At 40.3% G+C, this 19,365-nt stretch overlaps 1 protein-coding gene across 3 annotated transcripts in view; it reads right to left on the bottom strand.

Annotated features, from left to right (window-relative positions):
• The window catches only part of LOC126418541 (serine/threonine-protein kinase Tao), a 206,268-nt gene that overhangs the window by 46,262 nt on the left and 140,641 nt on the right, over positions 1-19,365 (bottom strand). For all 3 annotated transcript variants that reach the window (XM_050085353.1, XM_050085354.1, XM_050085355.1), the window contains one exon: positions 5,981-6,193. In XM_050085353.1, the coding sequence (XP_049941310.1) occupies positions 5,981-6,193 (213 nt within the window). The remainder of the gene's footprint in view (positions 1-5,980; positions 6,194-19,365) is intronic.

Below are 19,365 nucleotides of genomic sequence, written 5' to 3'. Positions count from 1 at the left end.
GTGATTTGGGGTGTCGCCAACAATACAGGCACTCTCTACACCTAACGATGTTTTCGAGCCGTCGGTGTAAATAAATGTGGCGTCCGTCATTTGTGCACATAGAGCAGCAAATGCCCGGCGATAAACAAGTGAAGGGGTACCATCCTTGGGAAATTGACAAAGGTCACGGAGCAGGCAGATCTGGGGACGGAGCCAAGGCGGTGCTGTACCCCAAGTTGTCAAGAAGGTTTTAGGAAAGCGGAAGGAAAGAGAATGGAGCAGTTGACAGAAGCGGACTCCCGGTGGCAGTAGGGAGGAAGGGCGGCCTGCATACCCTACATCAAAGGAGGCGTCGAAAAAAATTACATGGGCTGGATTAACGGGCATGGAAGACAGATGGCTAGCATAACAACTCAGAAGGACTGCTCGCCGATTGGACAGCGGAGGTTCAGCAGTCTCAGCGTAAAGGCTTTCCACAGGGCTGGTGTAAAAAGCTCCAGACACTAAACGTAATCCACGGTGGTGGATAGAGTCGAGACGCCGAAGAAGAGACGGCCGAGCAGAGGAGTAGACTATGCTTCCATAGTCCAATTTCGAGCGCACTAAGGCGCGATATAGGTGGAGAAGGACCACTCGGTCCGCTCCCCAGGAGGTACCATTCAGGACACGGAGGGTGTTGTGGGATCGCAGACAGTGAGCCGAAAGATAGGAAACGTGGGAGGACCAGCACAGTTTTCTGACAAACATAAGACCCAAGAATTTAGCGACGTCTGAAAACGGAAGGTTGACAGGACCTAGATGTAAGGAGGGCGGAAGAAACTCCTTATGTCGCCAAAAATTAACGCAAACGGTCTTACTGGGAGAAAAACGGAAGCCGGTTTCGATGCTCCAAGAGTGGAGACGATCGAGACATCCTTGAAGACGTCGTTCAAGAAGGTTGGTCCGTTGAGAGCTGTAGTAGATCGTAAAATCGTCCACAAAGAGGGAGCCCGAGACATCAGGAAGGAGACAATCCATAATTGGATTTATGGCAATGGCAAACAGTACAACACTCAGCACGGAGCCCTGGGGTACCCCGTTTTCTTGGGAGAAAGTACGGGAGAGAGTAGTGTTCACCCTCACCCTAAATGTGCGCTCTGCCATAAATTCGTGAAGAAAAAGGGGCAGCCGACCTCGAAAGCCCCAAGAGAACAGTATGCGGAGGATGCCTTTCCTCCAACAGGTATCGTATGCTCTCTCCAGATCAAAAAATATTGCTACTGTTTGGCGTTTCCGGAGAAAATTGTTCATGATATAAGTGGAGAGAGCAACAAGATGGTCAACTGCAGAACGATGCTTTCGGAATCCGCATTGGGCAGGTGTTAAAAGACTGTGGGATTCCAGCCATCACGCTAAACGGTAATTCACCATACGCTCCAAAACCTTACAGACACTACTCGTGAGAGAAATGGGGTGATAGCTAGAGGGGAGATGTTTGTCCTTTCCAGGTTTCGGAACAGGAACGACGATAGCTTCCTGCCATCGTCTGGGAAAAGTACTGTCGGTCCAAATTCGATTATAAAGGCGAAGGAGGTAACGCAGACTATGGGTTGATAAATGCAGCAACATTTGGACGTGGATACCATCCGGTCCCGGGGCGGAGGAGTGTGAGGAAGAGAGTGCATGTTGGAGTTCCCGCAAGGAGAAAACAGTATTGTAGCTTTCGCGATTTTGAGAGGAGAAAGCAAGAGGTCGCACTTCCGCTGCACGTTTCTTCGGGAGAAACGCTGGCGGGTAATTTGAAGAGCTCGAAATCTCAGCAAAGTGCTGACCCAACGAGTTAGAAATTGCGACGGGGTCCACTAATGTGTCATGCGCGACAGTGAGCCCAGAGACCGGGGAGAAACTAGGCGCGCCTGAGAACCGTCGAAGCCGACTCCAAACTTCCGAGGAGGGAGTGAAGGTGTTAAATGAGCTAATAAAGAATTACCAGCTTGCCTTCTTGCTATCGCGGATGACACGACGGCATCGCGCACGGAACTGCTTATAGCGGATACAGTTGGCCAAAGTAGGATGGTGGCGGAAAACGCGGAGAGCACGTCGCCGCTCACGTATTTCATCACGGCATGCCTCGTTCCACCAAGGAACTGGGGGGCGCCGGGGCAATTCGGAGGTGCGTGGTATTGAATGTTCCGCAGCTGTAAGAATAACATCGGTAATATGTGTGACCTCATCGTCGACGCTGGGAAAGTGATGGTCATCGAATGTCGCTAGAGACGAAAAAAGTGTCCAATCGACTTGGGCAAACTTCCAGCGTCACGGGCGCATGTAGGGCAGTTGAGGCTGCAGTCTAAGGACACATGGAAAGTTGTCACTCGAGTGTGTATCATCAAGGGCGAACCATTCGAAGCGCCGAGCTAGCGGAACAGTACCGACCGCAAGGTCCAAATGAGATAAATTTGTCGTGGAGGCAGACAAAAATGTAGGGACCCCAGTGTTGAGGCAAACTAGATCTGCTTCGTGGAAGACGTCTAGCAATAGTAAGCCACGTGGACAAGGATGTGGAGATCCCCAAAGCGGGTGGTGGGCATTGAAGTCCCCAACCAGCAAATATGGGGGTGGAAGCTGACCAAGAAGATGAAGGAGATCCGCTCGTGCCATTGGTGTGGACGATGGAATGTATACAGTACAAAGAGAGAACGTGTATCCGGAAAGGGAAAGACGGACGGCGACAGCTTGGAAGGAAGTGTTTAAATGGATTGGGTGATAATGGAGAGTTTCATGGAGAAGAATCATGAGTCCTCCATGTGCTGGAGTGCCTTCAACAGAAGGGAGATCATATCGGACCAACTGAAAATGAGGGAGAACAAAGCGGTCATGGGGACGCAGCTTTGTTTCCTGAAGACTGAAGATGACCGGCGAGTAGGATCGTAAGAGGATCGACAATTCATCCCGATTGGCTTGAATACCATGGACATTCCAGTGGATAATGGACATAGGGTGAACAGAAAATGGAGGAATGTGACCAAGGTCGCTGTCAACTCAACGATCACTCTGAGCTTGCGACCGACAGCATGGAATGGCATTCAGCCGAAGGCAGAAGATCCTGATCCATAGGTTGGTCAGGAGCAGCTCCTGCCACCACCGATCGGCCGGTTGATCGGCCGCCAGCAGTGCGCCTCGGCGACACAGAAGACGGCCGAGGGCGATTTCCGCCAGGTGGTGCTGTAGATGGGACACGCCTTGGCAGAGAAGGAGAGGAACTGGGTTTCTTTGTAGCCTTCTTGGAAGTATGATGTATAGAGGAAGGAGGAACCGATTGTTGGGAAGTTGCCGTACGTAAAAACTCTTCACGAGTATGCTCTTTTTTCGAAGTCTTGGTGTCTGACTTGTGGGCTCAAGATTTAGCAGAACTCGACGAAGGGTGAGCCAGAGAGGGGGCAGGCGAAAGTGGTGAGGTTGAACGGGCGATCTTTGCGCTGGCTGATCTGACGACCATGGCACTAAAGGTGAGGTCGCAAGTCTGCGTGGCCGCCTCCTTTGTTGGCCGAGGAGAAGCAAGGACAGTGCTGTATTTTCCTGTCTGAGGCACGGTGGGCTGTCAACTGGCGAATAATTTTCGAGCAGCAAAGGTCGACACCTTTTCCTTCACTCTGATTTCCTGGATGAGCTTTTCGTCCTTAAAAACGGGACAATCTCGAGAGGAAGCAGCGTGGTCACCCATACAGTTGATGCAGCGAGGGGATGGAGGTGGACAAGCACCCTCATGGGCATCCTTGCCACACGTAACACATTTGGCCGGATTGGAACAGGACTGGCTGGTGTGATTGAACCGCTGACACCGATAGCAACGCGTAGGGTTTGGGACGTAAGGGCGAACGGAAATCATCTCACAGCCTGCTTTGATTTTCGATGGGAGTTGAACTTTGTCAAATGTCAAGAAGACAGTGCGGGTTGGAATGATGTTCGTTTCAACCCTTTTCATAACTCTATGAACAGCCGTTACGCCCTGGTCAGACAGGTAGTGCTGAATTTCTTCGTCAGACAATCCATCGAGGGAGCATGTATAAACGACTCCACGCGAGGAATTTAAAGTATGGTGCGGTTCCACCCGGACAGGGAAGGTGTGTAGTAGTGAGGTACGCAGCAATTTTTGTGCCTGGAGGGCACTGACTGTTTCTAACAACAGGGTGCCATTCCGTAATCTGGAACAAGACTTTACAGGACCTGCAATTGCGTCGACACCTTTCTGAATAATGAAAGGGTTGACCGTGGAGAAGTCGTGACCTTCGTCAGACCGAGAAACAACAAGGAACTGTGGCAACGATGGAAGAACTGACTGTGGCTGAGACTCAGTGAACTTACGTTTGTGAGCAGACATAGTGGAATGTGAGGAAACCATTGCGGAAGAATCCCCCATGATTACCGGCGTCTTACCTTGGGGTAAGTCTTTCCGCTCCCGGGATTGGAATGACTCCTTACCCTCTCCCTTAAAACCCACTTCCTTTCGTCTTTCCCTCTCCTTCCCTCTTTCCTGATGAGGCAACAGTTTGTTGCGAAAGCTTGAATTTTGTGTGTATGTATGTGTCTGTTTGTGTTTCTATCGACCTGCCAGCGCTTTCGTATGGTAAGTCACATCATCTTTGTTTTTAAATATATTTTTCCCACGTGGAATGTTTCCCTGTATTATATATAAAACACACACACACACTGTAACAAGTCCGATTTACGTATCCCGCTCGATCGGGATCTGATAGCAACCCAAATAATAATTAATTAATGTGACCGTGTTCCTAATGGGGCTGGCAATTGGAATGGACTGCTGCGGAGTTGTTACATTCCATTTTGCCCTTCTCTAATGCTGTAATAATGAAATGTCTGGTGACAAAAAGAACGCCAACACAGCTTCACTAATCAAGACCTATATTCGTCTCAAAAACACAAGAAAAAGGAGACAGCCACTGCCTTCGTCATACGTAATTAATTACGGCTAATCTCAGCACAGGCCTCTTCGTTATTCATTATTGTCACACGCAAATTCAATCACTGCAATCCAAATAATGCCGGCGCAGTAGACGCGAAACCAAAAATATCGGCACAGAAATATCACTGATCACTCTAGTAATTATACTTCTTCACTTTCCCGTATTATTCTAACACAAAGGGGTTAAACCGCGGCGATGGTCACTCCCTTTGTCGGTCAGCCTTGTATCACAGCAACCGGCCTCCGGCCTCCGCACGGCTCGGCCCGCAACCCGGAACTGACTTCACTCACACTCGCTCTCGCAACCCGACACTATCGATTGTTTGCCCTATCGACCTGTGCCGAGTGCAAACTTATAGTAAGGGCCTACGGACCCCTTACAACACACACACACACACACACACACACACACACACACACACACACACACACACACACCAATTACATCTGATTTTGCTTGTATTTTGGGAGCGTTAATGTTTTCCTCGATTTTGCGATTTTCAAGTCTGGACCCCACGGTGATGTAAAATAGGGATATCACTGTGTACTGAACCAGTATGCTTAGGCGAGCTGAGCATGGCTTTCTCCAGTGTGGGTAGTAACAGCTAAAGACAATGCCTGAGAATGTAATTTGCATTTCGTCCACCACTACAGAAAAACACTGCTTGCTACCTCACGGAACTCATTGTGTGTTGCCTACTGACATCTTCAGCAAATATCTGTGGAGTATGAAATAGTTTAAATCTGTTCTACAGTGAGAAAAACAATTACATCAGTATGCCAGAGTTCATTTGGAAACAGTGCAACACAGATATTCACATATATCCAGGGAATCACACTTCCTTAACATCTTTCTAATAAGTAGCACTTGTAAACGACATGCATAACGAAAAATTAATCGGCGTCAAGTAATGGCTGCCACATGTGATCTACTGGAACATAGATACACTTTCTATTTAAATTTTAGAGTATTATGTAGGTAATAATTTCATACTTTTCCTGTATAGTAAAATATAAAACATTTTTCCAGATAATTACCGACTGTTTCTGGAGCATTTCAGCTATGCTTTGTTCATACTGGTCACCTAGCAATGCAAGCTTTCGCCGCTGCTCTTCCTTTAATTTCTTTATCACTGCCTTCTGTTCATCCTTTGGCGTTGTTTGCAGGATTTGGGCTTTGAGCGCCTTGTACTGCCGAGTTTGTATTTTACATGTTTCCCTAAACTGTTTCCGTATCTGCATTTCTTTTTGCTGTAAAAGAAAGGTTCACATTTTAATTGTTTAACAAAATATCCAGTTTTTAATGAGGGAAGATGTTACTGTGGGGCAGAAAAAGACGCCTAACCAAAGCTCAGTTACAAACATAAAAATGATTATCTTCAAGAGAACTGAAAGCAAAATTGGATTATCAAATTCATATTTAACAACTGATCAAAGTTGCAATTATTTTAACCATTTGCTGAAAAAAAAAAATGAATTTTTATGCATGTCTAATGCCATGAACAAAGTAACCAATATGATTTCATCGGGCCAACTATGAGAAAAACATGAAACACTTTCGTTGCTTAAATTTAAGGTCAGTTATCTGAAAATGAAAGTTCAAAGAAATGTAGAGAGATCAGACAGAAGTGGCATTTCATTTAAAATTAAGAAAGTCACAAAGGGTAGGGATATTGTGAGGTGTATCAGAAGGGCTCCTCCTGTCACCCTACATCAGTGAGAACTTCTGTGAAAAAATAGTCGTCTTTAGCCACAGTTACATGAGATAGTTTACACTGGAGTTGTCATCCACTAGAATCCTCAGGAAAAGTGGTATTTAGCTTACAGTAACCATGAATTTACTGTCTTTATACTGAAAGCATTCTGAGCCAACAGCTATGACCAGCATTTACGCAAAGTTGACTTTTCTTCTTACTATAATGATGTGTAGCGTTTAGTATGGTGTTCCATCAGTCAGGATTTTAAAAATGTTTAAGCTCCTGTCTGTCAGTAGTGTCTTATTAGCAACTAACCCATACAGATGACAATTTTTTGTTATAAAGTTAGCAAGTTACAGGATTACAAAATACTTTAAACCTCTGCCCAAAAATAATAGCAAAAACTTATGTTCTAAAACGAGTAACAAAATGTTACTGAAGATGTATATATCATCACAATACTGTAGTACGAATCTATTCCAGTAGAAAGATGATTTCAAACTACAATTTCAGAATAGAAAGTCAACAGCTTGTTGCTAAAACTGATGTCAAATTCAAATGATAACACAGAGAGTAAATAACCAACTGTGTGCACACTGCTGTGTGTGTGCCTGCGGGCGCATGTGCTAGAGAGAGAGAGAGAGAGAGAGAGAGAGAGAGAGAGAGAGAGAGAGACTTATCAATGTGAAACACAAATTAATTATATCAGAAACTCAGTAATCTGACTTCTGCAGGACTGGCAGTATGGTCAGGAAGAAAAAGAGGTGGGACTATCAGAGGAACATTGACCTGTAGTATCACAGTACAATGTGGTACAACTTTAATTTTCAACAGGAAATACTTTCTGAAAAATTGTTCCATGTTAAAACAGTAAAAAAACTGAAAGAGAACATCAACACACACACTTAAAAAAAAAGTGCCGCACAGTAAAATGATATTACTGCGATTGAAAGTTTAACAACTGAACATACATGATTACAGTATTGCATTGACATACAACTGACTCATTTTGTGCAGTGAGAGTTCTTGTAGGGAGCGTTCTGCAGTAAGTGAAACTGATAAATGTTAGACACTTGATCAGTGAACAGTTTAAGCTCTTTAACTATGTTTTCAAATTTTGGACAAATTCATTGGCAGCTGTTTCGCCAGCTGACAGCTTCTCACTGGGATTAACTACATTTTGAGTGCCATGTAGTTTTTTCTGCCCATATAGCTACCTTTCACTTGCCGTAAACTTCAATTTACATTGTCTCCATCTCATTTTTCAAACAATGATTGGTCCAGATAACAGAGTTATTTTTCTACTCTCCTGTTCAAACCACATCCACAAAGTATTGAAAAGTTTTCACTTTTAGGGTTCTTCAAAGTCATACATATTTTCAGTTCTTTTTATCATCAATCATCACTATATGGCTTTCAAGAGTTTTCCTAAATTTTCTTCTGTCATTAACACTTGTTATGCTAATCCCCCTACCTCACTTGCTATGTTTTGAAGAGACTCGCCTTACAAGTACTTTCATTTCTCCGCTAAAGACATGTGTTAACGTTTAGCTGACACCGTAAATTAGGTTGGTTCTCTGATTTGGGGAAACGAACCAAACAGCAAGGTCACTGGTGCCACGCTCTTTCAAAGGAACCATCCCAATAGTTGCCTGAAGTGATTTAGGAAAATCATGGAAAACTTAAATCAAGTTGGCTGGACACACATACATTTGAACTGTCGTCCTGCTGAATGCGAGTCCAGTGTGCTAACCACAGTGCCACTTCACTCTATCTGTAATTTAGTTTTACACACTTTAATGTGTAAGAAGAACCGTCACTAATTTATAAAACATGTGCACAGTAGCACTTATTGACTGAGTTAAAAACAAGCTGTTTGACATACTAAAACTGACTGAACTTCCGCAACTACCACCTATCAACTGCCTACTGATCCATTTCGCGATACCATGAGCCATTGACAAGTCCACAGAAACACTGTAAGCAGGATGGTCAGACTCTACTGTACCACATTTATTACTGTTACTTTCAGTAAATTTCCTAGTTTATCAAACATGGAAAATCCAGGATGGAATTTAACAACTGAGAGCTATCTCAGATTAGCAATCTGAGCTCAAGAGGGTAATCAATACACCAAAAATTGATTATTTCATTACACTCCTCAGATATATTAACAGGAGTGATGTTTACAGTGCTCATGGCATGATTGAAAAATATCACTTTTGCTAATAAAGTGCTTACCTTATTTGAACACTGTTTCCCCCCAAAACTAACCAAGGTCTACAAATAAGTCATGGATTACTGAAGGAACAGAGGTATGATGTAAAACAAAAAGAAAACTGTATCTGTCAATCCGAAACAGTTCCGATGTTGATGCTATAGCATATTACAAGAAATTCTGCAAAATATTGAAGACTGTAATACAGACATCAAAGCAAATATATTACAAGGAAAAGATAGTCGTATGAGATAACAAAATAGAGACAATATGCGGTATAGTGAAGGAGGAGACCAGTAGAACCAGACATGAAGAGGGACAAACAGCATAAAGAGTAAATGATACATTGTTGACAGATGTGTGTTGTGTTGCAGAACTTTTTAACAATCATTTTATAATTGTTACTGAAAAGATGGGGTTTTAAGGTTCTGTAGATGCTGCTATAGAATGTCTCAGACCAGACATTTCAAATAACTTCCATAATATGAATTTGACCCTTACTAGCCCAGCAGAAGTAATGTCCATCATAAAATCTTTAAAAACAAAAACATCTAGAGTGTATGATGAAATATAAACAAAGTTAATTAAAGAATGTGGATCTGAGTTAAGTAACATATTAGGCTATCTGTGTAACCAGTCATTTATCAGTGGAATATTTCCTGAATGGTTGAAATATGCTAAAGTTAAGCCACTGTTTAAGAAGGGAGATAAAGAAATAACATCAAATTTCCGTCCAATTTCACTTTTACCAGCATTCTCAAAAATTTTAGAAAAGGTAATGTACAATCAGCTTTATAACCATTTTATCACAAATAACATACTGTCGAAGTTGCAGTTCGGATTTCTGAAGGGTTCTGACATTGAGAAGGCTATCTACACTTACAGTGAAAATGTAGTTAATTCATTAGACAAAAAATTGCAGGCAACTGGTATATTTTGTGATCTGTCAAAGGCATTTGACTGTGTAAATCACAATATCCTTTTTAGTAAATTAGAATATTGTGGTATACCAGGAAATGCTGCAAAAATGGTTCAAATCTTATATATCTGGCAGAAAACAAACGATGTTATTAGGAAAGAGACATGTATTAAGGTGTCAGATATCGTCCAACTGGGAACTAATTACATGTGGGGTCCCTCAAAGTTCCATGTTAGGGCCCTTACTCTTTCTTGTGTATATCAATGACCTTTCATCAGTAACATTACCAGATGCCAAGTTTGTTTTGTTTGCCGATGATACAAACATTGCAATAAATAGCAAATCAAGTGGAGTCTTAGAACGATCGGCTAATAAAATATTTGTGGGCATTAATCACTGGTTCCTAGCCATTTCTTTATCACTAAACTTTGAAAAAACACACTACATGCAGTTCAGAACTTAAGGGGTGTCCCACGATTATATGCCTAACATATGATGACAAGCAGATAGAAGAAGTGAACAGTGTTAAATTCTTGGGATTACAGCTTGATAATAAATTCAACTGGGAGGAGCACACCACACAACTGCTGAAGCATCTTAACAAATCTCTATTTGCAATGCGAATTGTGTCAGATAGAGGATATAAAAATGAAAAAGCTGGCGTACTATGCTTACTTTCATTCCATAATGTCATATGAGATTATTTTTTGGGGTAATTCATCAAGCCAAGCTAAAGTTTTCCAGGCACAAAAACACGCAATAAGAGTTATACGTTATGTGAACTCGAGAACATCCTGCAGAAGCCTGTTTAGAGAACTAGGGATACTAACTACTGCTTCCCAATATATTTTTTCCTTAATGAAATTTGTCATTAAAAATATATCACTTTTTCAAACCAACAGCTCAATTCATCAAATCAATACTAGAAATAAGAATAATCTTCACAAAGATTTAAAGTCACTTACTCTTGTAAGTGTGCTTTTTCAGGAACACACATTTTCAATGACAAGTCAGCAGCCATAAAAAGCTTAACAACCAACGAAATTCAGTTTAAGAGAAGCCTAAGGGATTTATTGGTGGCCAACTCCTTCTACTGCACTGATGAATATCTCAGTAGAACCAACTGATTTTTGTGCGAGAGAGAGAGAGAGAGAGAGAGAGAGAGAGAGAGAGAGAGTGTGTACAATCTAACTTCTGCACCATTTCAGTGCAGTAATGTGCTCATTGTAAATAAGTATTGTAATAGTTCTATTATATGCTTATTACCTTATAAATAAAAAAAAAACTTTTTTTAAAATTTTAAATTCATTGCATTAATGCAATCTTAGTAAATTACTGTTTGTAAAATGATTCTTTTATATAGTGTTCATTAAAAAAAATGAGTATCGTTCCGCTTGGGACCTGTGGAAGGTCCATTAACTTATTTGTTTCAGTTGCAAATATCTGTCAAGTATTATTGTTTTTCTGACATGTTCTACATCCTGGAGAACCTCCTCACTATGGATCAATAGGAATGAAAGTAAATCTATTCTAATTTAGAGAAGGAAAGTTGCTACTCACCATATAGCGGAGATGCTGAGTCAAACTACAGCTCTCTCAGACTGCAGACGTGTGTGCAAGCTGCGCTTGCGTGAGTGTGTCTGTGCGTGTGTGTCTACTGCTGACAAAAGCCTTAATGGCCAAAAGCTATGATTGTGTGAATCTTCTTATTGTGTCTATAGCGAATCAGCATCTCAGCTATATGGTGAGTAGCAACTTTCCTTCTCTCGTACTGTTACATTCCATCCTGGATTTTCCATTGTTGGATCTAATCTAGAGAAGGAAAGCTGCTACTCCTCAAATATTGAAGATACTGAGTCATGATAGGCACAACAAAAAGATTCACACAATTACAGCTTTCCACCATTAAGGCCCTTGTCACCAATTGTCTATTGGTGACAAAGGCCTTAATGGTCGAAAGCTATAATTGTGTGAATCTTTTTATTGTGCCCCTCACAACTCAGCATCTCTGTTATATGGTGAATAGCAACTTTCCTTCTCTAATTTCCAAGTTTAAATAGTCATCACACGAAAGAAAGATAAATCCAGTGTATCATGAATCTTGCTGGTGCATTATTTTTTTTTTTTTGCCAACATGGTTAAGATAGCTTTTAAGTTTTTACAGACTCCTAGTTAGCAAAACATTACAATTTCAAGTGTCCTTCATAAAGTTTTCAACCTCTTTCTAGGAACTGGTGTCTTTCCAGATATTCTCAAATTAGCAAAACTTTCACCACTGTTAAAATAAGATTCTTCAGACAAAATATCAAACTACCGATCTGTGTCACAGTCACATTCCTTTACAAAAATTCTAGAAAAACTTATGACAGGCTTTAAATATTCTCCTCTTACTGTAGAATAATTTAGTTTTAGAAAGTCTAAATCCAAACAGATAGTGATTTTTGAATTCTTAGACTGTGCTGTAAAATCCCTTGATCAACATAAACTAGCTGCAGTTATTTTTCTAGACCTGTCAGGAGCCTGCAATGTAATGGACCATAACATTACGCTACAAAAAAAAAAAAAAAATTAGAAATAAGGAGTATGAGGCGCAGCACATAGCTGGTTGTGTTCGTAATCAAAAAACTGCAGGCAGAAGTTCACTTCAGTTTGAATTTAATACGAAGAATAAAACAAGAAACAACTTCTCCTCCCTTTCTAGCAAATTACCAATACAATATTGCATACTGCAGGGCTCAATCTTATGTCGACTACTCTTCTTGATTTATGTGAATGACTGTTGAATATGTGAGTCCCCAAAAAACTACCATGTTTGCCAATGACCCCGGCATATTGCTTACTGGATCCAGCCCAGAAACCTTGCAGTCAACACCAGAAAGTTCTATGAAAAGACTTTGACTGATTCACCAAAAACAAACTCACTTTAAGTACTGAAAAAGCAGTTTTTGAAAACTTTCATTTATTTCCTCCATAAAATCAAATGTCTATTCAAGCACAATTAAAAAATGATCCCCTATAAAACATAAGTGTCAAAATTTGTGTGTGTGTGTGGGCTCAGCAAGATTTAAATTAGGAAACTCTTATCTATATGCTATGTTCTAAGACTAATAAGCAAAACAATATTACTGCAGGCATACTGTGCGCAGTTCCACTCAGTGCTTTGATATGGGATCATTTTTTGAGGACACTCAACTCACAGTGTAAACGATTAAAAGAGAGAGAGAGAGAGAGAGAGAGAGAGAGAGAGAGAGAGAGAGAGAGAGAGAGAGATCTAAGAAAAATTTGTGCCCTTAATAAGGAGTCCTGTAAATCTCATTTTAGTGAGCTTGGTGTTCTGAATGTTCCAAGTTTATTTATTTATGAACCTATCTTGTCCACTTGAGGCCACCTCTTGAAAACAAGCAAACTACTACAGATCAGAAATTTGCACTGCTATTGTACTAAAGAGAAATCAAATATGCATAAAAATTGCCACAGAACAGCAGCCTATCAGAGGAAAATAATAGCATTGGTGCAATACTACATAATAAGATACCAGAAGAAATAAAAACTGCTATGTATCCAATACTTAAAACTAAACTAAAGGCTTTTCTAATAAAGCACATTTTCTATTCTGTAAAAGAATTTCTAACAAAAAATGTTATTTAATAATTAAATTATAAGAACAGCAGAGATTCTGAGTCACAGATAGGCGCAACAAAAATACTGCCAGCAAGGCTTTCGACCGCAGCAGCCAGATTGTGGTCGTGTGTGTGTGTGTGTGTGTGTGTGTGTGTGAGAGAGAGAGAGCTATATGGTGAGTGACAACTATCCTTTTCATAATATTGTCATTATTCCATCCTGGATTTTCCACTGTTTGAAATTGTAAGAATACGTAGCTAATTTTAATTGGCTTACTGTTTGCTAATACTGTGTATTTGTGCAACTTTTCTTTGACCTGTCCAATATTGATTGTACACTATGCACTAGACCAATTAAAAAAAATTAGTTAAAAAATAATAAACAATCAATCAATCGATACATAATCAAACTTTACACAAATACGTGCTCCAAATTAAGAAACATTACCCATCACTGCTATCTGTTCTTTCCACACCATAACTCTTACTTTCACTTGCAAAAGAATTTGAGCATTTTTTTAAAGGGAAGAAGAAGAAGAAGCTATAATTCCTTATTATAACAGAAATGTGTATGAATCAGACTGCACAAGCTTGGAATATAAGTCTGACACAATGGGACAAGTGTGAATGTTCCACAATATTTACTCAGTCAAAAACAGACAATCTGGGTTTGGATGTAGATGACACTAATCAAATCACAAATGATAAATCAAGATCTCAAAAACAAATTATGGATCAACTAACACGGAATTTGTTTTACTGAAGGAAGAACATAAACATTCTACTGAAAAGGTTTTCATAGGATTCAACAGATGAAACAAAAACAGCCACCAGAGAACAAGTGATGTCAGAAGGTAGCAGATAGGGTGAATAGGCAAGTGAGGTGGGGGATGGATCTAAAAAGGAATGAGAATCCATTACCTATGGCAGAGGAAGAGGAGTGGTAGCTTCTCACGCTAGGTGCATCTAGTTTGAATTAGTTTAGCAACTATCTTAATTGAGAAAGTCTTAATTACTTTGGAGTGTTTATCTCTGTAAATACTTTTACCTATTTGATGATTTTTGAAGCTTTCACTCATGATCGAAAATGCCAACATCAAGTTCGGCTTCCTGTTGGGAAGGCCAGAAGCAGAAAATAGATGAGAACAAGTGTGGAAACATTTTTGATTTCTTTCTCTGCAGCATTGGAATAGGCTGCCATAATTTTGTTTTTCAAAGCTACCAAGGTTAACTAACATTTCTACCTATGATTTGATTAGGTACGAAAGAAAAAGCGGCTGGCAATACGCAGATCAAAACTTGCACTACAATGCTCGTGAGTTCACTGCATTGTGGCTCTGGCAGTTTTTAGTATTTTCAACATAGAAGAGAAATAAGTTGAGGGTGCTGTGTGGTGTAATTTTGGTCCATTTTAAATATTGTTTCCATCACTGGGTGAAATATTAAGTCCATTATGATGATTGACATTATTTTGGAGCTCGTGTAATTTTATAAATATCAGTGGGGAAAGTCATTAATTATATTTACCATTCGGTTACTTTCGTTTCGAATTGCTAAAAGCGTACATGTTCATACAGCCATGACCAGATATCTAACAGAACAAAGATTTTAGATTTAACATCCCATTCAGAACAAGAGGAGGAAGAAATTCAGCCATGTTTTTATAAAATGAACCACACCAGCAGTTAATATATTTGGGGAACACAAGGAAAACTAAAACCAAAATTACTGTATCGGTATTTGAAACCCTTTCCTGCAAAACACAGATTCACTGTCATAACCACCGAACCACCTCATTCAGTGTATACACCAGCAAAGCTTCTTCTCCCTGAATTGGTAACATATTTAATTATTTCTGTAATTTATGCTTTCCACTTTGAACCATTTCCAGGAGAGCCTAGTGAAATACTGAGTGCTGAGACCTTTAAGAAAAGCAAGCTAAGATAGAAAATCTCACACCAATAAGCACTACCATATAAGGTCATAAAATATGCAAAATGAATCTATGGAAGAATAGTTACTGGTTTCAGGAGTTATTTATTAACAGTTGTAGTATGGCTTCACAAATTGCTCAACAATTGACAAACTGAGTTCTACTATTTTGGGCAGGTATTACATTATAAATATTTCTTTGACAAAGATCTCTGACACAGCACAAAAGGGACTCTTACACAATCATCAAATACTTCATCGCAGTTCTTTAAGAATGGCTGACGAAGACTTACTACTACACTTTGCAGTTGCACATATTGCTGCTGCATTATCATTACATTAGGTGAAGAGCAACAGGAGAAAAGAAAAAGGAAATATATTTGAGTGAAACCGTGGGTTTCATGGCAAGATGCGAAAGACATACAACAAAATTTGTAACAGCAGCTGCAAGTTGAGGACATGAAGTTGTATGAAAATTACTTGTGAATCGACAAGAGTACATTTCAGTATGTGCTCATGAAAGTGGCTCCTCATATTACGAGGCAGAACAATCATCTCAGAAATGAAATATCTTGAAAAGAAAGATTTATCATAGTGCCATGATTTATTGCAATAGGATAAAGCTACTCTAGTTTACAATATAGAACTTTAATACCACAGTGCACATTGATGAAAATAACACCAGAAACATGTGAAGCTATTTATAAAGTACTGAAGAAGGAATATCTAAAAGCAAATAACTGTTTAAAACATACTATAGGCATGAAGAAATACTTTTATTTCACCAAATGATGTAGGTTTTCTCCTTTATATCCTCAGGGTTACATCCTGGCTGTACTTCAATGGCTAAGGGCCTCAGTAATGTTTTCACAGCTCTAGTTTCTTCTTATTCTATTTTCGGGTTTGAGATGCTGTAAGTTATACAGTGCTTCATCCGTCTCATACATTTCCTTTGTTGCAGATGTGATGCACCATGTAAATTTCTTATCTATGTTGCTAAACATTAGATGTCACAACTACAGCGATGCTAGCATTCCAAGCAGTTACATTTCTCTATGCAATAAACAGAAAACAAACATTTTCTTTGATCAAATCTAAGGCAAGGCACTAGATTTGGCTGATTGACCATTGTTTTTTTAATCCTTTTTCTCTTGTTTTTTCCAAGATAAAAACTATAATATTTCACTGAAGTCTTATTTTGAAGAGCAGTACTTTACATTTAAGAAAATATCATATAAATACGACAAGTTCTGCCAACTATTCAACAAAAAAGTGGACTGGACATGTTGTTGATGGCTGGAAAACGTTGGAGGCTTAGCTGAACACTGCTCGATGTCTTCACTTGTTGTGTATCACTTTTCACGGTTTTATATACTGGGCATTTTTACTTAAAAATAATGGAAGAAAATGATTAAAAAAAAGATACAAAGTAGATGAGCAATTCTGGATTCATTGTAATGCACCACACTTTTTAGAAATGTTAAGAGTATAATGCTGAGATATTGGTTAACAAAGCTCTTAACTCTACTATAATACTAAGGCATGATAAAGTCAATAAATAATTTTGTATTGGAGAAGCGTAACTTGAATCTGGTACTGCATATCAGCAAAGTGCATACAAGTTGTGATAATGTGTGTAAAATGAATCACAAGCCTACACATACAAACAGGTATCTGCACACTCAATCCTACCACCACCCAGCACAGAAGAACTCCGTCACCCATTCTTTGGCAATCCGCGCGCAGCACCTAAGTGATGCTCAAAACATAACTCCTGAGTTTAAAAGGCTACGCACAACGTTTCTAGCCAATGGCTACAGCTATAAGTTGATCCACACAGCCTTGTTGATGCATACTCATGAGCAAAATAAGCAAGAAATAGACCAACTGCAGCCATCAATGCGCTTACCTTATGTGAAAAATTTCACTGACCAAACAGGCAAACACTTTCATCGAGGTAGGGCGCAGCATGTCTTCTATAGTGGTCGCTGGATCCAGGACATGCTAGGCTCCACTAAGAACATAGTGGATGCATTACCCACTGCAGGCCTTTACAAGATGGAATGCAAATGTGGAGAGGCATACATCGGCGAGACTAGCAGGCCAATAGCAACGCACATTCGGGAACACGAGCACTTTATTCGTCTAGAGCAACACAAAAAATCTGCAGTGGCAGAACTTCAGCAAGCTTACGGAAAAGAAAATTCAGCAAAGCTTGTGTGTCGGCCAAGCAGCTGATTATGGCGAAATGCAAAATCAGACAGGCCATCGAAATACTTAAACACCCTAAGAACATGCATAGAGAAGATGGACTCAGGCTTGCCCCATCTTGGCTGTCAGCAATCAGAGCCCAACACAAGGCGCAAGCACTACCGGCGAGTAACTGTCGCCACGTGGCCGATGTCCAGCACTGGGTAAACAGGAGCTAACTTTTCATTTGCCGGTGACCACCAATCATGGCACATACAAGAGCCAATAGACGGTACCTCCACCACAGTAGCCTATTAAAATAAAGTTTCCTCTCCTCCTTCCTGAAGTGACCAATGAAATGAACTATCTTGTTAAAATTATGATGTAATGGCATGCGCAGTGAACAGTAATAACAAAATATAAGGGACACTGCATAGCTAGAACTCACCAGTAGACCAGGAGGAGGCCACCTCAACCATGGCCAAAACGTTGGTTTTTATCCAGCAGTGGTTTTGTACAATATGACGCGGTACCATATCCAGAAAACTTTTATGTTACAGTGTAAAATGTGTACAAAGTAAATAAATGAAAATAGAGTATAATATATTTAAAAACAAAGATGATGTGACTTACCATACAAAAGCGCTGGCAGGTCGATAGAAGCACAAACAAACACATACATACACACAAAATTCTAGCTTTCGCAACCAATGGTTGCTTCGTCAGGAAAGAGGGAAGGAGAGGGAAAGACGAAAGGATGTGGGTTTTAAGGGAGAGGGTAAGGAGTCATTCCAATCCCTGGAGCGGAAAGACTTACCTTAGGGGGAAAAAAGGACAGGTATACACTCGCGCGCGCGCGCGCACACACACACACACACACACACACACACACACACACACATATCCATCCGCACATACACAGGGACAAGCAGACATTTGTAAAGGCATTCCAATCCCGGGAGCGGAAAGACTTACCTTAGGGGGAAAAAAGGACAGGTATACACTCACGCACACACACGCATATCCATCCGCACATACACAGACACAAGCAGACATTTGTAAAGGTAAGTCTTTCCGCTCCCGGGATTGGAATGACTCCTTACCCTCTCCCTTAAAACCCACATCCTTTCGTCTTTCCCTCTCCTTCCCTCTTTCCTGACGAAGCAACCATTGGTTGCGAAAGCTAGAATTTTGTGTGTATATATGTGTTTGTGTTTCTATCGACCTGCCAGCGCTTTCGTATCTTAAGTCACATCATCTTTGTTTTTAAATATATTTTTCCCGCGTGGAATGTTTCCCTATTATATTCATATCATAAAATACGAGTATAAAGTGTTTACGAAATTGGAATGTTTTATTGACTTTATGAGAACAATTTCTAAATTGTCATACTGGCTGATAAATGAGAATTTACAGAAATTTCAAAAAGCAGCGATTTAAAGACGTGCACAGAGCCCAGCAAAATGCCACATATGGCATTCCAGCACAATTTTCTATTCAAAAGAGAAGACTTGTGTGGCACCCAGTTCGCTGATGAACATTTAGTACAAATATACATGTAACTACGTAGACCAACAAGCATTATTAGAGTTACAAACAGTTGACTATTCAGGTCACTACAAAGAACTTGTCATCTTTGTTAAATCTCTGGATCAATGCACTTCAGATCTTTTATGGCAGAGAACTCATGTAAGGATGACGAGCATGGCAAAAAAAGTATCTTGATGCAAGAGTTCGGTTAATGCGTGCGTTGCTAATAAACTATCTATCTGCTACGTAGAGTCGCCGAACACCCGACTAGAAGAAATCATCTTAAATCTTGGATTTACAACAGCAATTTACTATAC

Source organism: Schistocerca serialis, chromosome 9 (genome assembly GCF_023864345.2).
Source record: "Schistocerca serialis cubense isolate TAMUIC-IGC-003099 chromosome 9, iqSchSeri2.2, whole genome shotgun sequence".
NCBI classification, from domain to species: domain Eukaryota; kingdom Metazoa; phylum Arthropoda; class Insecta; order Orthoptera; family Acrididae; genus Schistocerca; species Schistocerca serialis.
Note: the sequence above shows the minus strand (reverse complement) of the source record. Positions and strands in the feature narration are given on the sequence as shown.